This window comes from Scardinius erythrophthalmus (genome assembly GCF_964197995.2).
Source record: "Scardinius erythrophthalmus genome assembly, chromosome: 5".
Classification (NCBI taxonomy): Eukaryota; Metazoa; Chordata; class Actinopteri; order Cypriniformes; family Leuciscidae; genus Scardinius; species Scardinius erythrophthalmus.
Window position 1 is genome coordinate 30,736,868 of NC_138225.1, and position 27,583 is coordinate 30,764,450.

The 27,583-nt window shown below is 38.3% G+C and overlaps 2 protein-coding genes across 4 annotated transcripts; both read left to right on the top strand.

Moving 5' to 3' along the window:
- The first annotated feature begins 518 nt into the window (after positions 1 to 518).
- On the top strand, positions 519 to 3,320 carry dmrt3a (doublesex and mab-3 related transcription factor 3a). The gene is made up of 2 exons (XM_081364937.1): positions 519 to 987; positions 2,274 to 3,320. Exons 1-2 carry the CDS (start codon positions 603 to 605, stop codon positions 3,245 to 3,247), a joined length of 1,359 nt encoding a protein of 452 aa, XP_081221063.1. The 5' UTR covers positions 519 to 602; the 3' UTR covers positions 3,248 to 3,320.
- A 4,738-nt stretch (positions 3,321 to 8,058) lies between these two features.
- dmrt2a (doublesex and mab-3 related transcription factor 2a) lies at positions 8,059 to 19,117 on the top strand. 3 transcript variants are annotated; one of them, XM_081364934.1, is made up of 6 exons: positions 8,059 to 8,195; positions 8,496 to 8,858; positions 9,039 to 9,141; positions 9,604 to 10,678; positions 18,750 to 18,901; positions 18,987 to 19,117. In XM_081364934.1, the coding sequence occupies exons 2-5, from the start codon at positions 8,526 to 8,528 to the stop codon at positions 18,859 to 18,861; spliced, it is 1,623 nt and encodes a 540-aa protein (XP_081221060.1). In that variant the 5' UTR covers positions 8,059 to 8,195; positions 8,496 to 8,525; the 3' UTR covers positions 18,862 to 18,901; positions 18,987 to 19,117. The 3 variants fall into 3 exon arrangements, with proteins under 3 accessions (XP_081221060.1, XP_081221061.1, XP_081221062.1); XM_081364935.1 differs by having other exon boundaries at positions 8,103 to 8,195; positions 8,500 to 8,858; XM_081364936.1 differs by lacking the exon at positions 8,059 to 8,195 and adding an exon at positions 9,296 to 9,360 and having other exon boundaries at positions 8,614 to 8,858.
- The last annotated feature ends 8,466 nt before the right edge of the window (positions 19,118 to 27,583 follow it).

The following is a 27,583-nucleotide window of genomic DNA, read 5'->3' on the forward strand; positions in this document are numbered from 1 at the left end:
AGCCGATTTGGTTCTGACAATTCGCCAAACGCCAATTACTTTTTAAGCAAAACACTGTTTGTGATATAGCCTATGTAGGCTACATGTAGCCTACGATAAAATAATAATTTACAACAAGTGTGCTTTGTTGATGCATCATCCTACACATATCCAAGGCAAGTTGGTTACAAACTTTTGAGACACCTTCAACCATTTATTTCAACTTTTGGGCTCCAAGTTTTAACAGATAATTCCCACACTGCTTAAAAACACACAAAAATAGTAGGCTGTTTCTATTAAAAGGTTGCATATGGCAAGATAGTCTAATTGTAATTAGAAAAAAGCGAGACTTCCTCCCTCCATCCAGTGTCAGGGGAATGTAAATTGCTCGTGACAGCGATGTGAGAAATAGAAGTTACTCGTTAGTGCGTGTCAGATCGCCTGATGCACTTCTTTATTGCGGGGCGAAAGGTGGATCCTCGTCTTAAAGAGTCAACACCTCTCATCACGAGTGTAGCGAGCAGCAGAGGGGCTTGATCTCTTGGCTATACTTGACAGCACTCTTCCTCTACTGCTTATCTGATGCACTTGCGCCTCTGGCACCTCTGGAAACGACTTGAGAAATGAATGGCTACGGATCGCCCTACCTCTACATGGGGGGCCCGGTGTCCCAGCCGAGAGCGCCCCTCCAGAGGACCCCCAAATGTGCCCGCTGCAGGAACCACGGGGTGCTGTCCTGGCTGAAAGGGCACAAGCGCTACTGCCGTTTTAAGGACTGCACTTGCGAGAAATGTATTCTAATAATCGAGCGCCAGCGGGTCATGGCGGCTCAGGTGGCACTCAGGCGGCAGCAGGCGAACGAGAGTTTGGAGAGTTTGATCCCGGAGTCACTGAGAGCGCTGCCCGGCATCACTGTGGGGAGCGGAGAGCAGAACCCAAATAACCCACGGTCCAGCGACATCGACCTGCGCTGGAGCACAGAGACCGTGACCCCTAAACCACCGCAAGGTAATCGCTTACATAAGGAACTCAATGTTTTGACATTTTACTCCGGAAAACTAAGTTTTAGCAACACCGAAGACGAAACGTATAGGCTATATCGTATTTTTTATAAGTTATTTTTATTGTAATTTTATTTTTTTAAATAGCCTACTTTGTATTAATCGTTTTATTTTAATAATTATAATTTGCCTATTATTATTTTTTTTTTGTTATAGGCTACACAATTATAAAAGCTTACAAATAGGATACATCTAATCTTTAATCTAAAACTGGAGTTTTGAACCTACTTTTTTAAAGAACATTGCCACGTTCACAAGAATAAAAACATAATTATCTCAAATATATAACAAAAATAATCTTTGCACTAAGCAACAACCTTACTGATCGAGACAACACGATAAAGCATAATGCGGGCATTTTTGTTTCCTGGAAGTAGCCTATAGGCTATATCTATATATAGCCTGTTTTCCTGACCCGGAAAAAATTTAATCATATGTATTGTTATTAATTTTGTTCTTAAAAATAGTATTGTACATTATCAATTATATTATGGTGTTGTTCCTGACCATTGTTAACCATTGCAAACACGTTTATTGGACGCACCTTTTTCCATGTGAGATTAAAATAGGCTACATCAACGTGAAGGTTCTGCTGAAGGATTTTGCCTAGTCAGGAATAAATAGCACAGAAATATTTAAGACAACCAGACATGAAGTCGAACGAAACGGATTAACATTCGTCTTATTTCGGCGAGGTGATGAACTTGGATAGTTTGAAAGATCGACATTGTTCACCTCACAGGTAATAGCACAGGGCCTGCCGATCTTTTCGGATGAGGTCAAGCTGAAATGCAAATGAATGTAAAATGTTTCTAAAGTAATCAGTTTTCAAAACTGTGGTGAAGATGAATCGACTTTAGATTTCTCAGTGCGAGCGCGTCAGCGGGTAATAAAGTCGCCCATTATAAATCACAGGAGTGCTGACAGGTCAATAACCTGAATGTTGCACTTCTAGAGTCTGCAGAATCGGGCAATGTTTAGTATAGCGAGTCAGAATTTTAGCTGGACTTTAGGCTGGCTTCCACTTCAGTCATTCTGTATGAAATTGTCAGCCCGTAAAACATTTGAATTAAAATTTACATTTAGCTGAGACTGGTGGTTTCATAATCATTTAGATCTTTTTTTTTTTTTTATCATATTGCAGCTCAATGATTTTTAGGCTGCAGCATCACTGTATTATCATCTTTTAATATACATATGCTCATGAAGTCCATGTGTGTGTGTGTGTTCCAGACCTCAATGAGGATCTGTCTGGTGAGCAGTCTGGTGGAGAGAACGGAGGCAGTGCCAGCGACCGAGAACCAGAACCAGCTAGCTCCCCTGAGGAGTCGAAACCTAACTTGTGCTGCACCCCTGACACCTCAGACCCAACTCCCCAGCTTGAGGAGTCCCGCTTCAGCCTGTCTAAAACCTGCACCGAGCCAGAGCCCAAAGCTGACAACCCCAAATACTCTCCTGAGCCAAACCTCCTCATCGAAGGCCTCTCAGGCTCGGTATCTCTGCCTTTCAGTCTGAGGGCCAACCGACCTCCACTGGAGGTCCTGAAGAAGATCTTCCCAGGCCACAAACCAGCAGTCCTGGAGCTCATCCTGAAAGGCTGCGGTGGGGACCTGGTCGGAGCCATCGAGATCCTGCTGTCCAGCCGTTCCACGATGAAACCAGAAAAGATCCGGTCTGAGAACTCCGAAGCCTTGGTTCTCCCGTCGAACGGCCACCTTTTTGAGCACCCGCTGAGCTCTTACCCCGTCTCGTCTTCCAAGTGGTCAGTGGGTTCGGCCTTCCGCGTTCCCGATTCCCTGCGCTTCTCCTCAGAGCCTTCTGGTGGAGTTGTACCAGGCCCTCTTAGCATGCCGTTACAGCACGGCTTCCCCCAGCCGCCTCGATATCCCCTCATGCTGAGGAATTCCTTGAGCCGCGGCCAAGCCGGGCCCTTCGTGCACAACGACTTGACTCTGTGGAATACCATGACTTTGCAGCAACAGTATCAGCTGCGCTCACAGTACATCCCGCCATTCTCAGGCCCGACGGCCGGAGTGATCCGCAGCTCACCGCTCCTCACCAGCAGCAGACCCTCCGAGGAGCATCGAATCAGCATCCAGGAGGAGAGCTGCCCTGTCATTGCCAAACAGAGCATGTACGCTGCGGATGAGGAGTATGATGAAAGATCTGACTCCTCAGACTCCCGGATCCTGAACACTTCCTCCTAACTTCTGCGCACTCCAGCGCTTTCAATAGAAACGAGCACTGAGATGCGTTTCAAATGGCTTCTTGACATGATACAAAAGAGACACTGCTCGTCTAGGAGCGCAATGAAACGATATACATTGCATTACTTGAGGTATTGTATTTCTACCAGATCTGAGGTTGTTGTGCCAACTTAATCATGTGTGGAATAACATTAGCTTTAATTTTTTTTTGAGGGGGGGATCATTAAGGTACTATTATTTGACCAAAAAATCTGAATAACTTAATATATTTGAGCACAGTGATCTCTATTTCCACTTTGCATGAAATGTACCATTGATAACAATTTATTGTAAGAAAAAAAAAAGGAATATTCCAGCAGTCCTGCATGTAAAAGTACGGCAAATAAACCTTCTATGAACTGTTATTGTCATTGTGTTTACCTGAAGCAAACATATACATGTATTAGCTATCTGCAAAACAAATAGTATTAGGTAATAAATAAATTAGGCATGGATTTGTTTTTAGAATGCAGGAAAAAAAAACTCTTTACAATTAAAAATTAAAAGGCATGATTTTTTTTTATTATAAATATCTCACAGAAAAAAAGACAATATGTTACCTTCTCGTTTTGCAATTAACCCATTACCAATTCAGTCCCCAGCCTATACACTAATTAAATACCACTAATAATAACAAATGATCCAGTCGTCATCGTTCTCTGTATTTAGTTTTAAACCAGTCATTCGTAATTAAATAACATTTGCCGTTTATTATTTAATGGTTTACGTTTTTAATGTGAATGTGATGAGAGTGATTATAAAATGGGTATTGCAAGTTATGTGCATTTATCAAAGCCGAAAAGAGCAGAAAAATGAGCTAACTGCGCCATCTAGTGGACCCTTTTAACAATAGCAATATCGTGACTAGCCTACTCATCTAAGAAAAGAAAAAAACCTTCAAAAATATGCCTGATTCCTGTTTAGTATTATTCGTAAATACGTAACCTACACACCTAGCAAACATTAAAGGCTAATATGTTTAAGATATTAAACTTATTAAATAAAATTCCAAAAAGTGCTGCAGAAGAACGTTTTTTATGCCATTGAAGATCCTTTTAGTGAGCAGATCTTAAAATAACCAATTGTTTTCTTACTGTGAAGAAAAATGTATTAATCTAAAGAAACTTTTTCCACTATAAAGGTTGTTTTAAAAAAGGTTCTTCATGGACCATTGTTGCCAATTCATTTTTTTTTTTTTTTTTTTTTTTAAAGATAGTTAAATAGAATTCGATTTTATGGAAAACATAAGATCAAATTAATGTAATGTCATTCACTGTGAATGTCATTCTCCATGTAAAAAAGCAATAATTATTCCATCATCTGTCAAATTATATCATTCATAATTGAGCCTATTATTAGGCTATTAGGCCTACTTTTAAAGCATTTACCTCCTCCTGTAAAAGTGCAGGAATTCCACATGCAAACATCGATGATGACTCAATACTGTCACCTTGTGATTGTGTACAAAAGAAGTCATGGTGTCATTAAATTTGTGTTATAATTCGCTATCTAGGCCTACAATCTGACACAGGTTAATTATACAAATAGTAGGCTATGTCACGTTATTCAGCGTCTGAGGTAGGGCTATTGAAGACGTAGCTTACACTATAATAGGCTAACTAATAACCTACATTCATATAGCAGTGGCGATTTACCTTGACTTGTGCTTGTTTAAGGCACATGGTGTTTATATGCGTATGAGATGCTACACCATGCGGTCGCTCGAGCCTCGAGTGTGCAGGTGTTGCAGATTTAACACATCTGTTGACTTAACCGAGCGACAGCTTTTAATTTTGAAATTTGAATCTGTGCCTCTAAGTCAACATGGCTGTGCTCTCGCGTAGCTAAGTCAACCGGACACACAAATTATGAGTTATTTGCACGTGTTACCAATCCATCAAGCCAAGCGTTCTCAAATGCTAATTAACATAACAGGGATTCAGTGAACTCACAGATCTCTTGTCTCCTCACTCAGATCAGGTTACATGTGTGACACACCCTGAACCAAACCAGAAGCTCGGACGTGATTCGCTTAATTGTCGCACATTGATTGTAAATAAATATCCTCAAAGGTGCCTGAAGGCATGGACCTGCATTTACTGTAATAGAAAGTAGCTATTGTTGGTAGGCTACATGAATCCTTAACAATGCAGGCTATACTAACATAAAGCCCTCATTTCGCAACACAAGCTTGCAAACAAGCACAAAATAGCCTACATATGGGAAATATGACAAAGAACTGAAACAGTCTTCTCTACGGAGTAAAACAACCACTCGCGTAAAGATAAAAGATCACTAAACAAACACACTCCGATTTTTCTCCATTTGGCATTGTCATGTGCGTTTAGAAGGCAACAGAAGGGATCAAAGCATTCCACATTGGGGAAATTGCACCCTGGGTAGCAGTTGGGTTTGCCGGCCGTAACCTTGCTAATAAATTAAGAGGGAAGAAGGGCGAGTGGCAATTGCTGCACCTGCACTGCAAACATCTTCACCACATGTGAGACACAGAGATGACGGCGCACGACCAGACAGACAATTAGGCCCAACCAAAATCACTCTATACAAATACCATCCTGCTTATAAATAAAAATATGTTGCCAAATTCTTATAGGGTCTCATTTTTTTTCAACATTTTTTATCAATTTGGATATTTAAGTCATTTCAACTTAAATTAGTTGGATCTTGTAAAACTTCATTTTAAAAAAAGTTGAAAATTGCTTAACCTATTTTAATGAATTAAAGTAAACATGTTTTCATAACTTATCTTTATTTTATTTTTATTTTTTACAGTGTGGATAGGCCTATATAAAAAATAAAGACGAACGATTTCCCGTCAGGTTTTTTTTTTTTTTTTTTTTATACATAGCCTATTGGAAACGTCATAGCCTGCATAAGATTTTATATATAGGCCTATATATATATATATATATATATATATATATATATATATATATATAACCCGTTGAACGGAATATAGGCCTATATCTATTCCAGTGTTTCCCAGCTCTGGTCCTGGAGGCACACCAACCGTGCACATTTTGGATGTCTCCTTTAATGACTATTTCTGGCCCTGGGGTCTCTGCTAACAAGATGACGAGTTGAATCAGGTGTTTTGTTAGAACGAGTTTGAATATTGGTGTGCATCCAGGAACATGGTTGGGAAACACTGATCTATTCCTCATATCCTCGTTTCCATTTGGGATTAAATGAACATGACCCATTATGTAATTATTGTAGTCCTACAAGTTATTTTAGGCTACATTTTTAATTCCATTGTTACATGCAAGATCTTAAAATATAGGTTAACCAGACATTTTTTTTATAGGCTCCAAATGACGCAGCCAAAAATTGTGTGCAAAGCCCAATCCCAAATTAGCTGTTCATTTAAACCCTGTCAGCAAGCTTGACTCTCCCGTGCTCGTCCCGCATATGCTGCTGCCTGTATAAAGCCACCATGAACAGTAGCTGTGACATTCTTTAGTGTCAGTTGATTTTACTTTGTTTTGAGAAACATCACACATGGTAGGTCGATCGGGACAAAGAGAATTGTGTTTTGTGTATCAGTCCCGCATGCTTAGTCAATGTTTTTTTTTTTTTAAGTATCGCTTGTTGTGTCAACTGTCATATCACGCTCAATCTTGAAAAGTTGAACACAGTGTTTAAATGCATCCCCGAAGGGTTGTGCATTGTCAACAGCAACTCAGAAAGATCTAAATTTGTGTAACAAGAGATCTAGTCTTGTTAACAGACAAACTAATTTGTCAGTCAACCGCTTCTAATCATTAAAATTATAAATTGGTCTCTCGGAATTGCAACTTTTATAATTGGGCCTATAAATAAAGACAAATGTCTTAATTAAATAAACGTCTATTCGACGTTTTAAGATAATCATTACAAATGTATTTAAAAAATGCAATTAATCATGCTAAAAAGAATAATTAATATTTTAAGGGAACCTTTTTATATAGGTGAAAGCAAACAAACAAAAAACACCTGTATAGCAACGCTGTTAGGTGCATTTGAATAAAAATGAAAATCCATCGCCAGTTTTTGCATGCACCAACTGTAATTTGAATATTGTCAATTAGTGGTTACTTTAGCCACTGCAAGCACATTAACGAAATATTACAACGTAACTTGCAAATGCGCGTTTGCTATAACCTATAATTACATAAACAACATAATTCAGTTGTCCAGCCTAAGGCAATTTAAATAAATGTAACCTTCACGAAAAATATGTAAAGTGTTTATTCTTTTCTTTAAGCATCTGCCAGCCAAAGTGTTACGTTTTTAATTTATTTTCTTTTATCAAATATTATTTTATTAATGTTCTGTCGTTTCTTATCGGGAAAATAATTTAATGTAGCCTAAAAGGCTATAGCTGTAGCCTAAGTCTGGGCAATAAATAATTCATTAATAAGCCGAGACATGGGGGTTGAAACTCGACGTGTTAAACAGCTGAACCCCCATTGCCCTCCGTGATTAATTGATAGTTTCCTAGAAATGTTTTATTTGTAACTTCACTCCATTAAGAACTTCGTTCAGAGAGCGATTCGATTCCAGCCAATGGGGAAGGTCCGTTTCACATCGAGCCAATCGAGATGTGCTGTCACACGCCGTCTCCTGATTGGCTCTCTGCGAGCGGAGCTTCCTTATTGGCTGTGCCAGATTTGCTGCGCGGATCTTAGAGTTGAAAGGCTGAGAGAATCTCACCGCACATTTCAGTGACAGATCAGGTAGACTAGTCTAAATGTTGCTCAGTGAAAAATATTTGAAGGTGGCCTAATTTACTTTGGAAAAGCGCATTTTATCGCTTCAACATCTCTAGGAGAGGAGAAAACTCAAGTCCTGGTGCTATAAAGACTGTTGGATATACACTCATCTTTTATTGGTCTGCTTTGGGAAGGTAAGTGTCTATGAGAAAGGAAGTCGGAATGCTAGGCTACATAAAAAAAAAATAATAATAAAAAAATACTGTAAAAAATAATAATACTTAGCCTACTTTTAATTGTTGCTTTAATAAAAAAAAAAAAAGGTAAATTCAAGCTACCGTGATTTTGTTTCAAGCTCTTTGGATAATCTAATTTGACTCTTTGAAACTCAAGTAGAAACTACAATAATTAATTGGCACGCTAAATGACTGCGAAATATTTATAATAGCCTACTTACTTCAAATAATTTACAATTTAGTCCTCATTTCTTCAAGACAGCACATCTATTTACACGCATCCTGAAAATGACGGATCTTTCGGAGTTTGAGATCGACGTGGAGGGCCTGGAAACGGAGAGCGACGATCAGGCTGTGTTCACCGGCACTGGCGAGGACGACGCGGCGACCAAAGAAGATGACAAGCCCAGCCGCCTAAACCTCGGCTCTGGAGACCAGCGCAAACTGAGCCGCACTCCGAAATGCGCCCGCTGCAGGAACCACGGCGTAGTGTCTTGTCTTAAGGGGCACAAGAGATTCTGCCGATGGAGAGACTGCCAGTGCGCAAACTGCCTTCTGGTGGTGGAGAGACAGCGCGTAATGGCTGCTCAAGTGGCCCTGCGGAGACAGCAAGCGACAGAGGTGAGTGCGCGCTAACTAATGCATCACTCATTTAGACCATTCATAGTCATCAATTTCAAATTGAGGAAACAAAAATGGAAACAAAACAGTGAACAACAGGCAGACTTCTGCATTGCTACAGAAAAAAAGAAGTTATTTTTTAGAGCAATATCTCATACAACTGTGTATCATGTAATTAAGGACAAAAAGGGAATATCTGGGAAGCAAATACCAGTGGAAAGACGAAGTATCTATCAGAGACACATCCGTCCATCGACCGTGCTGGCAAAAAGTATTTTAGAAGGTGGGTAAAAAATTGAAACAAACTGCATGCACAAATTGTGAACTCTTCCTCGCTGCTTATTTAAAGCTCAAGATCGATCTATCTGACTTTTCATCCTGTTCCCCTTCTTTTTAAAACTAATTTGACCCCTCTTTTCTCCTCTTCTTTCTCTCAGCCTTTCTTGGACTTCTGTCCATTTCAAATTAATTCACTTGGTTCCTCTCTGGATATTTTCATGGCGTAAGCTCCTTTTAAATACAGCATGTTTAACTTATATTATTATTATATATATATCATATAAAACAATAAAAAAAATGTGCATGATATTATTGATGACAAAAATGTAAATTTCTACAAAAGTCACATGTTTTTTGTTTAAAAACAAATAATTCTTCACTGTAAATCAACAGAAAAAAAAATGTAGCAGAAATCTGGTCTGTTGTTTTATAAAAAATTAACCAAATGTATCTTTTTCATTCACAGGATATCGTCCAGTGCAAAACGACCCATATCTAGGAGCCGGTCCCGCTTTGCCCCCTCCTCTGAGCGACCGCATGAGGAAGAGACGAGCCTTCGCCGACAAGGAGCTGGAGACGATCATGCTGGAGCGAGAGTACAAAGAACGGGAGCTTCTCGAGTCCAGCCAGCCCGGCTCTGCCTCGCTCTTCCTTCCCGGCAATATGGTCCATGCTGCCGAGTACAACTCCTACAAGACGGCCTTCTCATCCTCCTCGGCCCCATCCACGGTTGAACCTTCTCCCAAAGATCTCTGTGGCTTTCTGCCTGGCTGTTTGGATCTCTCCCTGCAGTACGCAGCCACAGGGGGGACGACGGCTAACGTGGAGCTCATCTCCTCCAACGTTAGCGTAGCGACCACCTATCGCCAATACCCGCTCTCACCTCGCTTCGTCATGTGGCCGCGGGGCAGCAGCAGTATCGGCGATGCCCTGTTATACCAGCAGTGTCTCTTGAACGCCACCGCAGTCCAGAACTTGAAACCCGGAGCTGTTTGGGATCCGAAGATGATGTGCTCCTCCGAGAGCCACCCGCCAGAGCACGAGGCGGCGGCGTCCAGGCTCGAGGGATCTCGAGTGGCTCCAGAGCCCTGTGACCTCCAGCCGGGGCCCAGAGAGGCTCAGACGGGACTCGGCCAGAACGGAAGTGGCCGTTCAGCCTTCTCGCCTCCTAAGAGGGCGTATGGACAAGCTTTCCCAAATGCAGGGAGCCATGAGCATGTGATCAACAACATGAGCAAAGACGCTGCCAAGCACACGCTGTCCATGAAGCTCAACTCCTTCCATTCCCTCATACAGCAGACACTCAACGACAAGAATCCGGAGATGAATGGGCCGTACTGTAAGGAACTGCTGGAGGAAGCGGCGAAAAAGCTCAGGGAGGGTACAGCCAAAGACACAGTGGGACTCAAAAGCTCAGAAAGAGCGGGAAAGGACTTTGCAGCAAAGCCGTGGAGCACCAAGGTCACCGCAGGAGAGTCTCTGTCGTTCTCAGTGGAGGCCATATTAAAAAGACCCGCGCTTTCTTTAAATCGGACATCCCAGTAAGGCTTCCTGCTAAAATAATGATGATAATTTTAAAAGTACTTGTTTGCTTTCTACTGATTGTATATTTATTCACACAGACACATTTGGACATTTCATAGAAAAAGAAATGTCAGAAAAATGACACTAGCATTAATCTAAGCAGCAATGCTGTTCCCCCCCCCCCACACACACACACATCTGTATAAAACTGTACATACCATTTCAGACATGCATGTTGTACGTTATAATACGTCATAATGTGTAGATTATTTAAATGTAAATTTTTCTACTTTAAAAGTGTCAATAAAACGAAAATTTGAAGTATTTTAAGATGTATCATGTTCCAACCATACTTTGTCATAGTGATATTATTTTGACAGAAAAGTTATTGTTTATATTAATCTATTTAAGCAAGGCAATAAAACAAGAAGAAAAAAAACAAGACAAAAACAACATCAGTTAATTTAAAATATGAATATGAATTAAAAAAAAAATATATATATATATATACAATATAATGACTGATAAACTTTTGCTGCAAACAATTGCTGCTTGAGACGTTCATTTGTTATTAATTAGTTCATGGATTGTGGCTTAGAGCAAAAGCAGAGTAAATGTAAATATGTGCAAATACTGCAACTATACATGTGATTAACTCAGTTTGATTCTAGACAGATGACAATGAGCTTTTTGTGTACATTGTTAGAGGCAATAATTTACATTGGCCATCGAGTTTATAGAGTAACTGTGTGTTTATCTGAAAGGATTACGCTTTATGTGCAAATGCGGAGCACCTGCTCAAGACATTAATTGTCTACATGTATCGCAGATGTCGTTGAACGAAACACGAGAAGTCCATAAATTGTGAAATACCTTTTACAATTCACTTTTTTTTTTACATTTAGCTTTAGCCGACGTCAGATTATGCTGAGCCGTATGTAAATGCAGCAAATGTATTCTGAAGATGATAGAGAATAAGAAAAATAAAGTGACAGCTAAAGCTAAACTTATACTTTACTACATTAAGGCTTGAATCTGCTTCCATTCTATCATGTGAAGTAAACCCTGCTATAGTTTACTCTGCCTATTAAATAGAAATTTCCAAACTACATATGAAATTATTGTAAATGGATCTAATAAATGTTAACAATATAAGACTGAGACATAGTTTAAATGCTCATTGCACAGTTCATTGGTTCAGATGGAATCATTTCAGGCTTCAAATGGAGCAGGGAATAGTCTCTGCACGATAGCTCCTAAACCACTGAGAATAGCATGAAATTATATATTGACTACAGCTGTTATGTTAGTCAAATTCTGCTTTCTTAGGAAGAACAGATCCTGGTAAGGAAATCAAAACGATCACATTGGTTGTTCTGTGCTCATTTTACCTGTTATCTCTTCGCTTATTTACTGTAAATACCCTTGCAATGTGGAAAATGGGTCAGTAACTATGCAACATAAGCTTTTGAGTTCAAATAAACTGAAGCCAGTGAGGGTCGATTGTAACAGTAGGACAGTGAATCTGCTGATGAGCCCTGTTCCCATAGTGTCAGATTTAGCACATTAGCAAAGTGCCATCACTAGCATTGCCAGCATGTTTGTTCAGTTCCTTTTACTATACCCTTATGTCAGTCTGTTAACCTGTCTGTTTAAAAAACTGTTGCTAACACACACGAGGAAAGCAGATCAGTTGTTCCACATTTATATTTCCGCAAGCAGAGTTTGGGAGCAAGTATGATAATGCACTGCAGTTTATGTGAAACAAGCAGTTTTGTCTTTCAGTATAAAGAGATCTGACCAGTGAGAATGAGATCATAAAATCAGATTTTGATAACAGACAACACAAAGTAATAACTAAACGCAGAAAAACATCACTCACTGAAAAAAAAGATCACATTTTTAATCAGTATTTAAAGATATTTCAAAATAGCAGTCTTATAAACTTGTACTTGTATCTATTAAGCATAAACCTCACTAGTTAGATTTATGCTCAAAACTAAACCAAAAAACGATTTGTTAATGTAATGTACTCATTTTTTAATCTTGTTTTAAGAATGTCTAGATATTTTTAATGGAAAACCAGCAATGATAATGCACTTCTGTTCATTTGCATTGCAGCACAGTTTACACCCAAAACATTTGTCTGGCCAGAGTAAGTGAGGACAACTCAAACTGGCCTGGCCACTCGCACCTTCTTTTTCACTCGTTCCTCCCCAGGTGCAGAACAAACCCATCTCTCAATCTGTTGACTTTGTCGCCTCAGTTGCTCTGGCCGAGGCCTCGCTGCAAGACGCTAACACACATCGAGCCAAAGAGCATTACGCGGGGAAGTCACAAGGCCACGGGGTTATTTTGACATGCGAAATAAATGGCGTGCTGTAAATTTTGCATTGGCTTTCACCAATGCATGAACGAAAGGGGCAGGGTCCTAATTTGTTACCCTCATCTCACTACCTGCAGCTTTTTGTGTGCGGAATTCCTGCAAGGCAACATGTAATATAATAAGAAATGTGTAGCGCTGAAGCTTTTTGTCGAATTTGCGGCTCTTAATTACCGTGTTTGCTAAGCTGACAGCTGATGAAGTCAGTGCGGGTAGTTGAAGTTGTGTCTGCTCACACACTCACACACAAACTACCATCATCCACTGTGTTTCCATGGCGGAACCTTGTCAGGCAGGTTTATATCATTAACACCTGTGGGATGTTTTTCTTTTCTCCTTCCTTTCACTTACCCCTCTCTGTCAGGGTTTCAACACATGCACAAACAGCCTTTCTTTTACAACATTGACTGTATTCTCCAATAAATAACAGCTGAGTATATCAAGAGGTTTTCCCTAAACAAGCAACGCTGGAAACGTCACCTCCTCCCTTTCATGGCGGGTTCATAAAGTAATCAGCCAAAGTGACAAGTCAGGGGGAGCGTGTGAATTGAGAAACGGAGTACAAATGAATGTCGCTTTTCAGATTAGTTCATATCGAAGCCAAGCCTTGTTGTGCTTGTGGTATTTGTTCAAACAATAGTACAGTCCTGACCTCCTCGCTGCGCTCCTGCGTTTAAGCTCTCGTTTTTTTCGTTGTAGTTTGTTCGCAACATTTCCAAGACATTCAAGTAGATAAGCAAATCGCCTCAAGGTCAATGCAAATGCTTGTAAATCCAAATGTTTGTAAAACGCTGCCTGTAACAACATTTCGTCTTGATTCGTCCTGGTTGGCCTTGGCACGTTTGCCCATCGCATGTTTTTCTATAGCTTGTTTCGACTGTTATTGTTGAGGGGCATTTTGTGTGAGTTTAACCTGAGTGTTTTGTGTGTATAAGAGCAGCAAACTATCTTCTGTGTCCAACAATGCATGGTCTTAATTTGCGATTCTGAAAAGAACATGGAAATTGTATGGAAATCCTTGGAGAGAGACGTCAGATTTTACTGCAAAAGTCATTTTCGAAGATCTTTGCTTTGGCTCATTTACAGTGCCCTAGCAAGAGAGCCATGGAATGATCCAGAGAGGACGACATTGCTAATCGAAAATAAACTTTGACCTGTTCTGATGTGCTTTTTTGGCCAATAAATGATTGTTTTGCTGATTCGTTGCATCTAATTGGTTGGCTGTAACCACCATAGACATTGAGAAAGATACAGCGCTGTTCAGAAGTTTGGGGTCAGTAACATTGTTTTGAAAGAAATTCATACTTTTATTCAGCAAGGATGCATTAAATTGATCAAAAGTGACAGCAAGGACTTTTACAATGTTACAAAACGTCTCCCGCAAATAAATGCTTTCTATTCGACAAAGAACCCTGAAAAAATGTCTCTTTCAAAAATATTAAGCAACTGTTCTCAACATAACAATTATATAATGTTATAACATAATAATGTTTCTTGAGCAGCAAATCAGCATATTAGAATGATTTCTGAAGGATCATGTGACACTGAAGACTGAAAAAATTCAGCTTTGATATCACAGGAATAAATCACAAATAATATAAAACTACATAAAATATATTAAAACAGAAACCAGTTCTTTTATATTGTAATAATATTTCAATATATTAATATCATTTTTAAATGGAACGTTTTGGACGTCATTTATCAATCTCAAACACACTGTCAACCATGAAGAAACATTATAAAGTCATTAACAAGCTAGTAGGGGGCTCAGCTCCCAGGGGGCCACAGTAGTTTTGCTAAAGAAGTTGTCACCCATTATTGGAGTCCAATGACAAAACACAGCTCTGTTTTCCCAGAGAGCGCGCTGTTGGCTTCCCATCGCTGTCCACAAACCCTCAGCTTGGGGTTAAGAGTCCGGCCCCTGAGGCTACTTGACATCTGGCCTGGCCGTGGCTCTCTGATTCCTCCTCTCTGTGCATTCTTGGGGTAATGCCTGCTGGGAGAGAGGGCTCACTTCCCTCGTGCAAGCAGGCCGAACAAAGTCTTGCTGAAAGATCAGGCGAAGGGGAAGAGATTACATGTCAGGTTAAGAGTGGGTGAGAAGCAAACACGGGAGCCCCTGATGAGAGCGTGAAGAGGCTCTGAGGGAGGAATGTACACAAGGGATTGTGTTTGGGTTTATTTTGGGGTGGTTATTGTTCAGTAGCAACAGGCGGTGAAATTGGGGGTGGTGGTGGGGGGGGGTGAAACATACAAATGGTTATACAGAAAGACAGCTAATTCAGCCTGCAGACATGATTGTTTTTTTTTCTTTATTAGAATTCTATTTTATTTCATTATTTTATATATAAATATATATATATTTAGGTTATACCATCTTAAATAAAGCACCATACACATAATATATTTTGTAAAGCTGATCTGTGTGAAAAACAATAGAAAACTTATAATTGATAATATATTTGTTCTAATTTAATTTCATTTAATTTAAGTTTTACAATGTAATAACCTGAGAAATGCAACAAATCATGCACATCCACATAATCATATTGTTAAGCTCTGTGTGAAACAAACAATAGAAAACTTTATTAGGTCTTTCTAATAGGTATTTCTTCTTAGGTCATATCATCTTAAATAAAACACCTAATACATTTTGTAAATCTGATCTGTGAAAAACAATAGAAAACATAATTAATTATATATTCATTCTATTTGACTAATTCAATTATTAATATTATTATTTTTACAATAGAATAACCTAAGAAATGCAACAAATCATGCATATCCACATCATAATCATATTTTTAAGGCTCATCTGTGTGAAACAAACATTATCTTTAACAAGCATTATTTCATTTCATTTCATTTTATTTATCTTTTATTTCAATTTATTTTGGATTGCAAGGTTCATATAGTCTCTTTTCTGCAATCTTCTAACATCACTCTCACTTTCTCTTCAAACAATAGGAGGCTGTTAAACTTGATAGGCATTGCTGGCCCCGCTAGCACATTTACACAGCAGCGTCAGTGTGTGTAGCATGCTAGCCTGGCAAGATGTGTAGCTAGTTCTTGCCATAGTGGCAGGACATCCGTGGAGGACTGACCGAAGAACTTTTTACAAGAAACTCAGTGAATGACTCCTTTTGTGTGACACACTATTCAAAGGAGTCATGATTACATTTCGAAAGTCATTAAAAGTAGGTTCCTCATGCAAAGCTTGACAAAGAAACTTGTTTGAACACACACACACACACACACACACACACACACACACACACACACACACACACACACACACACACACACACACACACACACACACACACACACACACCACAAACTTAACCTTGCTGGAGGGTAAAGGCTGAGTCGTTGCTACTCTGACACTTAGAGTCTATTTAGCCAACAATATGTGTGCTAATCTCTGTGTTGCCATGTAAACACAGATTGTTTCCTGCACAATGTTGTGCAATAAAACTGGTTCATAATTTAATTCGCTCTGAACATAAGAGACATCAGGACATGATGTCCAAATACCAGCCAGCAGGGGATCTTGAGACGATCCAAACATCGGCAGGCTGTTTGATTTAACACAACAGGCGCAGACTGACCACTAGACCACTTTTTCAGTTTTTGGCCACAATCAGCATGGGCTGACCACTACAATAGCTGATTTGACTGGATTTGAATAACTCATTATCGCTAATGTGGTTTGGGCTTTTATTATATATGAAAGGGAAACAGGGAATATCTGCACTGTTCAGGAGAGTTAAAGTCGTTTTGAAACGATTCAGTTCATCGCCTTATTAAATTATGTTCTAAAATCTAAAATAATCAGCTTGAACTACACTACCATTCAAAAGTTTGGGGTGGGGATTTGTAATGTTTTTGAAAGAATCTCTACAATTATTAAAATTCAAACAGCAATATTGTCAAATATTATAACAATTTAAAATAACTATTTTAATATATTCCTGTGACGGTAAAGCTGAATTTTCAGCATCATTACTCCAGTCTTCAGTGTCACATGATCCTTCAGAAATTATTTGATGCTCAATAAACATTAATTATTATTACCAGTTATTATTACAGTTGTGCTGCATAATATTTTGTGGAAATGGTGATACTTTTTTAATGATTCATTTAGAAAGTTCAAAGGAACTGCATTTATGTACAATATGTATTTTTTAAATAACATATCTTTTTTTTTTTTTTTTACACAAGCAACATACACATCTCTGCTACAAATGAACACAAAGTTTTTTTACTAGGACCTACCATTTTCGTACAGTTGCACTGAAAGTGACAGAAGTGCAAATGTTACAACTTACCCAATATTAATTGTAACAGACAGAGGGGTTAGTTGTAACACTTGTGTGTAACAGACATAACTCAGTACTATTTTATCTGTGTAGTTTGATATTATTTGTACATCTGTTTAGACAGATATCCATACATCCATCCCTTATCCAATCATCCTTCTATTATGGATGTAAAACAAATAAAAACAAGCTCAAAATCACATTTTAAAGGGTTTATTGCATGAAAACAGGCTATATTCTTAATAAATAAACAAAGATCAATGCATAGTAAACAAATGTGAAAAAAAAAATCATAATTTGACATTTAAATTCCAACATTGTTTGTGAAAGTCCAACAAAGTTAAATGTGGCAAAATAAATATATAAATAAATTCTCAAACCTGAAAAGCTGTGTGGCTCCCAGTTTTCATTTCATTAATGTACACTTGGTGGCTTAGTTGTAACACTGTGCTACAACTGTGTAAAAAATATTTTAAGCCTAGCTAACAGTTGCTAGGAGTTGCTGATATGTTTCAAAAATGTTTTAGCCAACAAGACAGAGATTAAGGTAATATAGATTTGGTGACATACAACACCCAACTCAGAAACCAAAAAAAAAAAAAAAAACGTATGATGAAAAAATGTACTTGCATGGTGTCTAAACACTCTTTGTCCAGTATCTTCACGAAATCTTATCAAAACTTTCCACAAATCAGCCGTCTTCTGGCAGCGAGAGAAAAAGAGTGTTTACTGACCCCAAACTTTTAAATAGTATTGAATATATTTTATGTATATTAAACTTACACAAACCCAGTATAATGTATCATAATAATATTTTGAGCATCAACTGCATAACAACAGGTATATAAAGGTACAGTTAAAATAAATTAAATCAAAGGATAATAATGATAATATTAATAATAAATCATGATAAAAGTAGTCAAACAAAGCAATTGTATGAGCTATGTGGCTTTCAAAGTCTTGGGATATAGTGCATGATTAAAATACATTGCATACTATTATACTCTTGCGACTCCTCTAAGGCTAGTACAAGATAAGTAGAGCAAATACTGTTATATAGCATCCTGCATCGTCTCCGAAAATGCTCTAAGACCATCAAATGAAATTCCTTTGGGTCCACCTGTTTCTTTTAAGTATACATAGCAACAGTAAATATCCTGATTTGTGTGCTGTGTCTAATTCTCTTACTGAAGGCCTCTGCATGACAGAGAACTTAGGTGTGATGCCCTGTCACATCACAGATACACAGATTTAGATTTAGGACTCAGACCTGCCCTACAGTGGAAAGACTACACAGATGAGCCTGTTACTAAACCGATCCATACCATATCTGACATTGAGGAAGAGCTGTGAACATCTCATGTTTCCCCCTCTATCCAGGTGGCATTTCCTCCAGGGTGATCCTCTGCCAACCTTTGCATCCCACTCCATCACCTGCCAATGGACAAGACTGGACGTTACTGAGGTTACTGGGCTTCTTAATAATACATGAAACATTTCAGTGCCAATGGACAAGATCTCCAAAGTTGCAGGTATTCATTTCTGGAGCATGCAACAATAAAAACACACACTTGACTCCACCTTTAAATTTCACAAGATGTGTTGTCTTTTACACAGACACATCAAAGACTTGAGTGGGAACCTGAGAGAGTGAGGGGTGATGCCCCTCGTGTCAGTTTGGACACTGAAGTCATCAGATATATCTCCTGAAACCTGGCTCTTGAAACAAAGCTACATACCTTTACTTTGATGTGTAGGACTGAGATAAAAGCTGTCCTCTCGCTGTCCTCACCGTGGACGTATTATAACCTCAGAAATAGGCTACAACACGTCATGCACATCCACATCATAATCATATTTTTGTCAAGCTGATCTGTGTGAAAAAACAAAAAAACAAAAAACAATAAACATGTTTTTGTTAATGTATATGTGTGTGTGTGTGTGTGTGTGTATATTTCCAGACAAGGAAATTAAGGGACAAAGGGTTACCAGAGCCTGATACAAAATATGATCAATCACATAGGGACGTCTACATTTCTTGGTGCTGTCACCTTAAGGTTGGTTTGAATGTGTGTTAGCAAATGATTTATGTCTTAGAGCTCATTATAGAAAATTGACGAGTCTTAAAATACGCTCACCTGCAAAACAGCTCTTGGAGCAGGGCTATCATTTGATCAAAGGCCTTCTGCTGAAATCTATGAGAAAAACCCTCATGTTTTCTCAGAGGGAAAAAAATTATATCACCTCTGTAAAAATGATCTGCGCGCAGTGCTCCTTACTGAACAACTGAGAGATCATACTGTACGTGTTAAGACATCGCCATTACAGACTGTACAAATTTGCCCTTAGTCTTTAGTTCAAAGACGATAATATGATAATTATGCATTTAAGTATATTGTAAAGTATTTTTCTCCGACAAAATCCATTTAGAGGCCCTTTGAAAGGCAGGGGGGCGACATGTGCAGCTCAGCTGCTAGCGGCAGCCAAATGCAAGACTTCCTGCACACATTACAGTAACAGAGTGAAAGATTTATATCCGCTGCACCAAATATGACCCTATGAGGCAACGTTCAAAACCATCATTATTAGTCCCACACCCACAGGTTATATGCTTAAACAGCACATTCGTGTTTGTCATTATAATTACTGTTCTTTACAATTACTTAATCTTAGGAAATTGTATGTATCAACCCATATACAATACAGCCCTACTGTTTGCTCTGTTGCAATTTGCCGTCACTTGAGTCATGGAAGTGATTAGGAAAATAAAGGGTGTGTTCAAGCTTCAAATCCACACAAACTATCCAATTAGTTCTGATCAATGAGTTCTCTTTGCCAATGGCAGTAAAACAATCTGTCATATCTAGTAGCCAACTGCTTATAATAGAAACATCCAGCAAAATAATTCACGGGTTTAAGTGCAGTTGATTCTTGAAGGAAATGGGGTGGATCACTGTTTGATGAGAGCATGGAGGTGAATAAAAGACAGCATTGGCCAAGTTCCAGCTTCACGCGGTTACTCATTGTGTGGAAAAAGGTACTTCACTACATGCATTTCTCCTTTCAATAATGCTCTTCATAAATAAACACCAACTTTTTCTGTAAAACCATGGAAGATGTATTGTATATACAGCAAAACAAAACAAATCATTTATGTCGCATTAAACTTTTGCAAAAATGTGAAACACAAAAGGAGATATTTAGAGATATGTGTTTTATCATTTTTCCTCTAGTTTTCCCCCATCCACTTTTTGAATCCCCATCCGGATTTACCTCTGCTGGCTTTACTTGAAGAATAAAATAAAATAAATAGACATCACGCACATCCATTATCATATTTTTGTCAAGCTAGATCTGTGTGAAAGAATATAGTATAAAAAAACAGTTTTTACAACTTGCTAAATATAACTTTTTTGAATAAAATGAAATAATAAACTGAACATTTAAAAACAATTATTCAAAAGGATCACTGTCAGAGTATTGTTGAAGAAAATAGTCTGACAATGATCCTTTAAAGAAAACCTATTGTGCCCCTTTTTACAAGATGTATTATAAGTCTCTGATGTCCCCAGAGTTCAGTTTTAGTAAAGTTTTAGCTCAAAATTATGGAAGCTTGTTTCTGCCACTGAATAATAAATAAATAATAATAATTGCGACTTTTTATCTCACAATTCTGACTTTTTTTCTCACAATTGCGATATATCAAGCCAGAATTGTGACTTTTTTTCTCAGCATTGCGAGATATGAAGTCAGAATTGTGAGAAATAGTCGCAATTCTGAGAAATAAAGTCGCAATTGTGAGATATAAAGTCGCAATTTTGAGAAATAAAGTCGCAATTGCGAGATATAAAGTCGCAATTCTGAGAAATAAAGTCACAACTGGGAGATATAAAGTCAGAATTGCACGATATAAAGTCGCAATTGCGTGTTATAAAGTCAGAATTGTGAGAAATAGTCGCAATTCTGAGAAATAAATTCGCAATTGTGAGATATAAAGTCGCAATTCTGAGAAATAAAGTCGCAATTGCGAGATATAAAGTCGCAATTCTGAGAAATAAAGTCACAACTGGGAGATATAAAGTCAGAATTGCACGATATAACGTCGCAATTGCGTGTTATAAAGTCAGAATTGTGAGATATAAACTATTCTGTGGTAAAAAAAAAAAAAAAAGTCAGTCTTTTTTTTCCTTAGAATTGGACTTTATATCTCACAATTGTGAGTTTATATCTCACAATTCTGAGAAAAGATGTCAGAATTGCGAGATATAAACTCGCAATTGCGTGTTATAAAGTCAGAATTGCGTGTTATAAAGTCAGAATTGCGTGTTATAAAGTCAGAATTGTGTGATATAAAGTCGCAATTGCGAGAAAAACAGTCAGAATTCTGACTTTATAACACACAATTCTGACTTTATATCTCGCAATTCTGACTTTATATCTCGCAATTCTGACTTTATAACACACAAATGCGACTTTATAACACACAATTGCGACTTTATTTCACGCAATTCTGACTTTATATCTCGCAATTCTGAGAAATAAAGTCAGAATTGCGAGATGTAAACTCGCAATTGTGAGATAAAAAGTCGCAATTATCTTTTAAAATGTTTTATTCTATGGCGGAAACAAGCTTCCATACAAAATACCCCACAGATATTTTTTTTTATAGCATGTTAAAATTGCCTTTTTTGGGGGGTGAGCAAAAACACATGCAAATAAGCTTGTGCTCACAGCCTCCTTTCAAGAAGAGGGCAGAGCTTCAAGACCTCATGCTCCGGCATACAGGCAACAACAGAACAGGACAATCTCACGCACTGAAAATGTCAGAAACTGTCAGTAGCGGTGTTCAGCCTTATATCTTCAAACCGGAGTCGGACAATGATGGAAAGACTCAAGAAGAAGTGACCACATGTAGAATTAAACGGGACGTTTCTGAATGGTTAATTGATGAATTTATGTGAATGGCGCAAACGTAGACAATTTTTTTCCTCTAAGAAAACATGTGGGTTTTTCTCATAGATTTCAGCAGAAGGCCTTTGATCAAATGATAGCCCTGCTCCAAGAGCTCTTTTGCAGGTAAGCGTATTTTAAGACTCGTCGATTTTCTGTAATGAGCTCTAAGACACACAATGTCCCCATGAGTCTTAAGTGCATTGGTACATCCCAAAACACAATACAACAACAGTACAACTCTAGCTGCTACAGTGAGGATACAGAAATGGTGGACTGTGCTTCTCACTCAGGGCTGTGTCTATGCTAATAGGGCAGATCGTCATCGGCTGTGGGCGGGGCTTCTCCCTACAATGACGTCATTGTAGGGGGGAATCTGAATCAGCTCGTTTGAAGAGACTGCTTTTGATTTATGGTAATTAAAAAAAAAATGAGCGAGTAGATTTTTACCATTATAGGTTGATTGTTCTCGCACACTGTTGAAACATTGGTGTATTAAATTATTAATTTTGCACAAAAGGTCCCCTTTAAAATGGATTTTTTTCATATTGCTTAGAGAGCACATCAAGATCTTTGCCAAAGAGAGTTTTTTTTTCAGCATTATCTGCAATTTATAATTGTAGCTGTTCTTGAATCCAGTCCAACACTGCCATCTTCATACTAAATGCAGTAGCTTGGCAGGGTCTCAGCAGAACTAGAGGATGGACGGCTGTGGTAGTAATGAATGACAACAGAGATGATTGCATTTAAGAGACAGCCTGCATGCAGTGGACCCCCTGTCCGCCATGCTTGAGGTGATGGGACCGTTTTTAGAGGTGATGGAAAAGCCAGACCACTAGTGCAGTCTTTTACTGTTTCTTCCTCGGTGGAAAATCCTCATTTCCACCGAACACGTTGGTGTCTCAGGCATTGAGTGACCGGGGAAAGTGTATATAGGGCTATACCATGACATGTGTAAGAAGATATTGGTGCATTTGAAGTTTTAAAAGCTTCTGCCTGAAAGATTTAGTAGGAAGAGAGAAAGGGGGAATTGTATATGACACCTTTGCGAGAGCACTCTTATAAATTGGAATCAATTTTTCAAAGGAAATAATAAAATCTGTTAACCCCTCCCACCCAGTGCCATGCTGATAGGCTCCTTTCAGGCTTGACAAGCGACATTTTTTTACAATTACTGCAAAGTATTCGCTTCCAGGCCCGTACCTTCCATGGTGCTCTTACAGACCAAGCTAACTGTTTAATGGTCCAATTCAACCATTTTTATATCTCTGCAGAAAATATGGGCTATAATTTTGGAGGAAACTCAGAATCTATATAGGACCGCAGAGGAAGACAAAGCATCGATTTGGTTTTAAATTGACGAACTGATGGGAAAAGCAAAGTGCATATAATAGCCTGTGTGACTTCAAAAAGGCACCGCATGTTGAAAAAGGAAAAAAGAATACTGTTCTGGTGTGTCATGCTTGACTGCGCTGGCTTGTAACAAACCTGACCCAGTTGAGCTATTGGTGACGCAAGACCAACGCAGTGACTTGTTCTCAACGGCTCGTCTGAAAGTTCCCTGCTTTCATCGGGACTCAAACAGGCTTGCCAAAGCTATTGCATTTACTTATATCACTTTCAGTAAAAGAAGTCTATTTCAGCTCATCAACTTTAGTGACTACAACTAAGGTTTAAGGTCGGGGTGAATATTTTGAATGTACTGCCTGACAATACTGATCAGATCAGATACTCTTCTGATTTGCATTTCCATTTGGAAAAGTTTATCAGCACCTGGAGAAGATTTAGTAATAAAAATAAAAGTAATAAAAAAAGTAATAATAAGTAATAAAAAATAAATAGACTAAATAATAAATGGTATACCATTCAGAGGTTTGCGGTCTGAATGTTTATGAAAGTCTCTTATGCACACCCAGGCTGCATTTATTTGATAAAAAATACATATTATTCTAATATGATGATTTGCTGCTCAAGAAACATTTATATTCTTATAAATGTTGAAAACAGTTGTGCTATATATATATATATATAAAATATATATTTAAAATATATATTTTAAAATATATACATAAAATATATATTTTATGATCTTAGCCTATACTGACCCTAAACTTTAAAATGGTAGTGTATATATATTTTTTTGTCTTATTTTGGAGGTGGACACTTAGTAAAAACAGAAGCTTGAGCAGCTTAACTGAACATAAATGCATATCATAACCAGATATAGATATAAGATATGATGTGTTGTCTTTCTTCTGAGCCTCTGTCGATTCACTCCATTTGACAATATTCTGTACAACAGTAAATTTCTCACAAATTACAGATACTTTTATTTTCTTATCCTTACTTTATTACCCATAACTAGCCTTATTATATTTATATAATTCAATTCTGAATCAGTACTCTTTAAGTTCTCTTAATCTAACCAATTGAGAGGCTGCTTGTAACCCAGCAGCCAATGAAAGTCCATCTTCAGAGACTGTAGTATTATCGCCACAATACGGATCTCTGTCAAGTTTCAGTGCCTCTCACATCTGTTACCTCAATGCGAGAGACCCCAACCTGCTGGCCCTGAGGACCAAACATGCATAACCTTCAATTTCCAAGCTTGACCGTTACAAATCCCATCCAGAGGCTCTGTTGTAACACAGCAGAAAGAGTTATTCCTTCATGTAGATGAGATCTGTAGTTCAGATGCTAAGCTGATCCCTGTTCTCCACAGCCGCTGAACTCCATTACCCCGGATGTGTACAAACACGGCTAATAAATACATCAGATGGACAGCACAAGGATCCTTTCCCCCTGTGATCGGAGAGGCCGTTAAACCCAGTTCTGCTTTATCAAAATGAAATTTTCTGCATCTGTAATAAGTATCAAAACTCAGCCGCTCTTCCTACCTCAGCTGCTTCCCAATGGAGAGACGTTATTTACGACTGGCTTGGCCTCCTCGTTCTTCTGAGGGAACTTGAACACAAACAGTTGACAAGTTCTAGAGCAGCATGACAGTCGAGAGGTGCCTAGAAGAGATGGCATGCTGCTCCTCAGCTCCAACCTACACCTCCAGCCTCCATTCTGGTGGACATGTCTTTCAGAAGGTCTCAGTAGGGGCTCTGACAGTCAAAATTGCATCATCTTTGGAAGGACATAATTGCAACCAGACATTTCAGTCTATCTATATATCTTTCAATCTCTCTCAGCTGTATTTGTCTTCCTCAAGACTTGAATGATGAGCTATTGTTGGGATGAGGCCCTGATTTTCACTTATTCATATTGTTTAAACAGATATTTTGCTGTAAAGTCTCTTGGTCCATTATAGAGATCCATAAAAGCAATTTCTTATGCAACCAAAAGGCTTGACATGACTCTCACTGGATATCATTTGGCCCTCGAAACCTTAGTTCACTCAAAGCCTGACATCTTAAAGCCTTCCAAACACTTTGTTGGATAGTCTTACCGCTTCTTAAGAACACTTAATCCATATAGGCCCTGGAAGGTAATCCATGGGAGACTGGCAGGAGAGGTCCTGGAACATGGGTCCTTTTTTTGGTACAGAGGCCATACAGGTCTCCACAAGTCCTCTTCTTTAATCTCACTGCGCTTTGCTCTTGTGCTCTCCATGACTGCACTGTTCCCCTTTTCAGAGTTCAGATCTCACACCCTCATGTTAACTATGCCACAGCTCCAAAAGCACCTAAATACGACACTTCATGTTATAGGAAGCATTGTGCTTTTCTTAGGAAGAGGCATAAACTAAGATGTAGGGCTGGGAATATGGTTTAGGTCTGTTTGTAAGCAGGTATGTGGCTGCAGCTCTGCATTACAACTTGCTTATGTTGTTTGTTCAGAATTACAGAAAAGAGAATGGAACAGCGGCTTAACCCTGCTTAAATAAATGTTATAAAGAAATGTATAAAAAATACAAATAAAACAAAATAATAAAATAAATTGATAAATAATAAAAAAGATCAATATTTCTGTCTTGGTCTAAGGTAAATATACTATTATTATTATTATTGCCCTTACTGGCAAAGTATTTTTTATTTTATTTTTTAAGCATAAATGTCACTTATGCTTAAAAGAATAAAAAACAATCTATTTACTAATGGGGTAAAAAAAAAATTGGTTACACTTTATTTTAAGGGGATAGCTGCATTGTATTTACTCGAATAAGTACTGAGTATATAAATTAACTACATGTACTTACTATAGAGTTATTTAAAAATGCATAATTTAAAGTACATGCAGTAACGTGTAAATACATCACCTTAAAATAAAGTGTTACCAAAAATTTGGTCACACTTTAGATTATAGGGTCCAATTCTCACTATTAATAACTATTGAGTAGCCTATGAATTTTAAGTTTAGACATTGGGCAGTGTTAAGGGATGTAGAATATGGTCATGTGGTATAAGGCCTTAATATGTGCTTTAAAAGAACAAATAAAAGGCCAATATCCTATGCATGCTAATAAGCAACTATACTGAGAATTGGACCCTAAACTAAAGTGTTACCAAAATTTCTTATGCAATTTTCATAATTAAATTGATCTTGTTGAAGTTTGCTGGAAAAAAAAGATGTAAATGTAAGGAGGAATAAGTTCTGGAAAAGAATGCAAAGGAAATGTTCTGACACGTCCCTAAACAGTTTCTCATAATGGTGCCCTATCAAAACGAATAAATATGATCTTCCTGTTTCTAGCGTCCATCTGAAAGTATGATTTCATGCAGCACTCATCCATCATGGGATCAGTTACTGAGTCCATACTTTTCTGGGCACCTGGAAGAGTACACAAACTACAGCACAAGAGACACACGCACTTACTTATCTATGCAATGGAAACCATCTAACATGTTTGAACTTCTAAACTTTTTTATTGACGAAAGTTGTCAATTTATCTTTCCACTTAGGATGTCAAGTGCGTTTGTACCATGTTTCCCCTGGATTTATTTGTCCTTTTGGTGTGCTTTCCCCTGGTGGGAGGCTGGTCGTTTAACTGCAGAGGACTCAGCTGGACACAGCAAAAGTCCACTTCCTCTCACACTGGGAATGTGATATAAGTCAGTTGGGTCATAGAAAGGAAACAAAACAAAACCAAACCAAACAAGGCTTAAGCAACCATATTCTGCTACTGTGAACATTGCCTTTATGTTCTGTGAACACAAAACACTCAACCTCACTGTAACACCCTGCCCGAGGACAAGAGAAGTGCAAGGCGGTGAAACTGACCCTGCATAAACACTTTCAATAAAAGTTAACACAAAAGA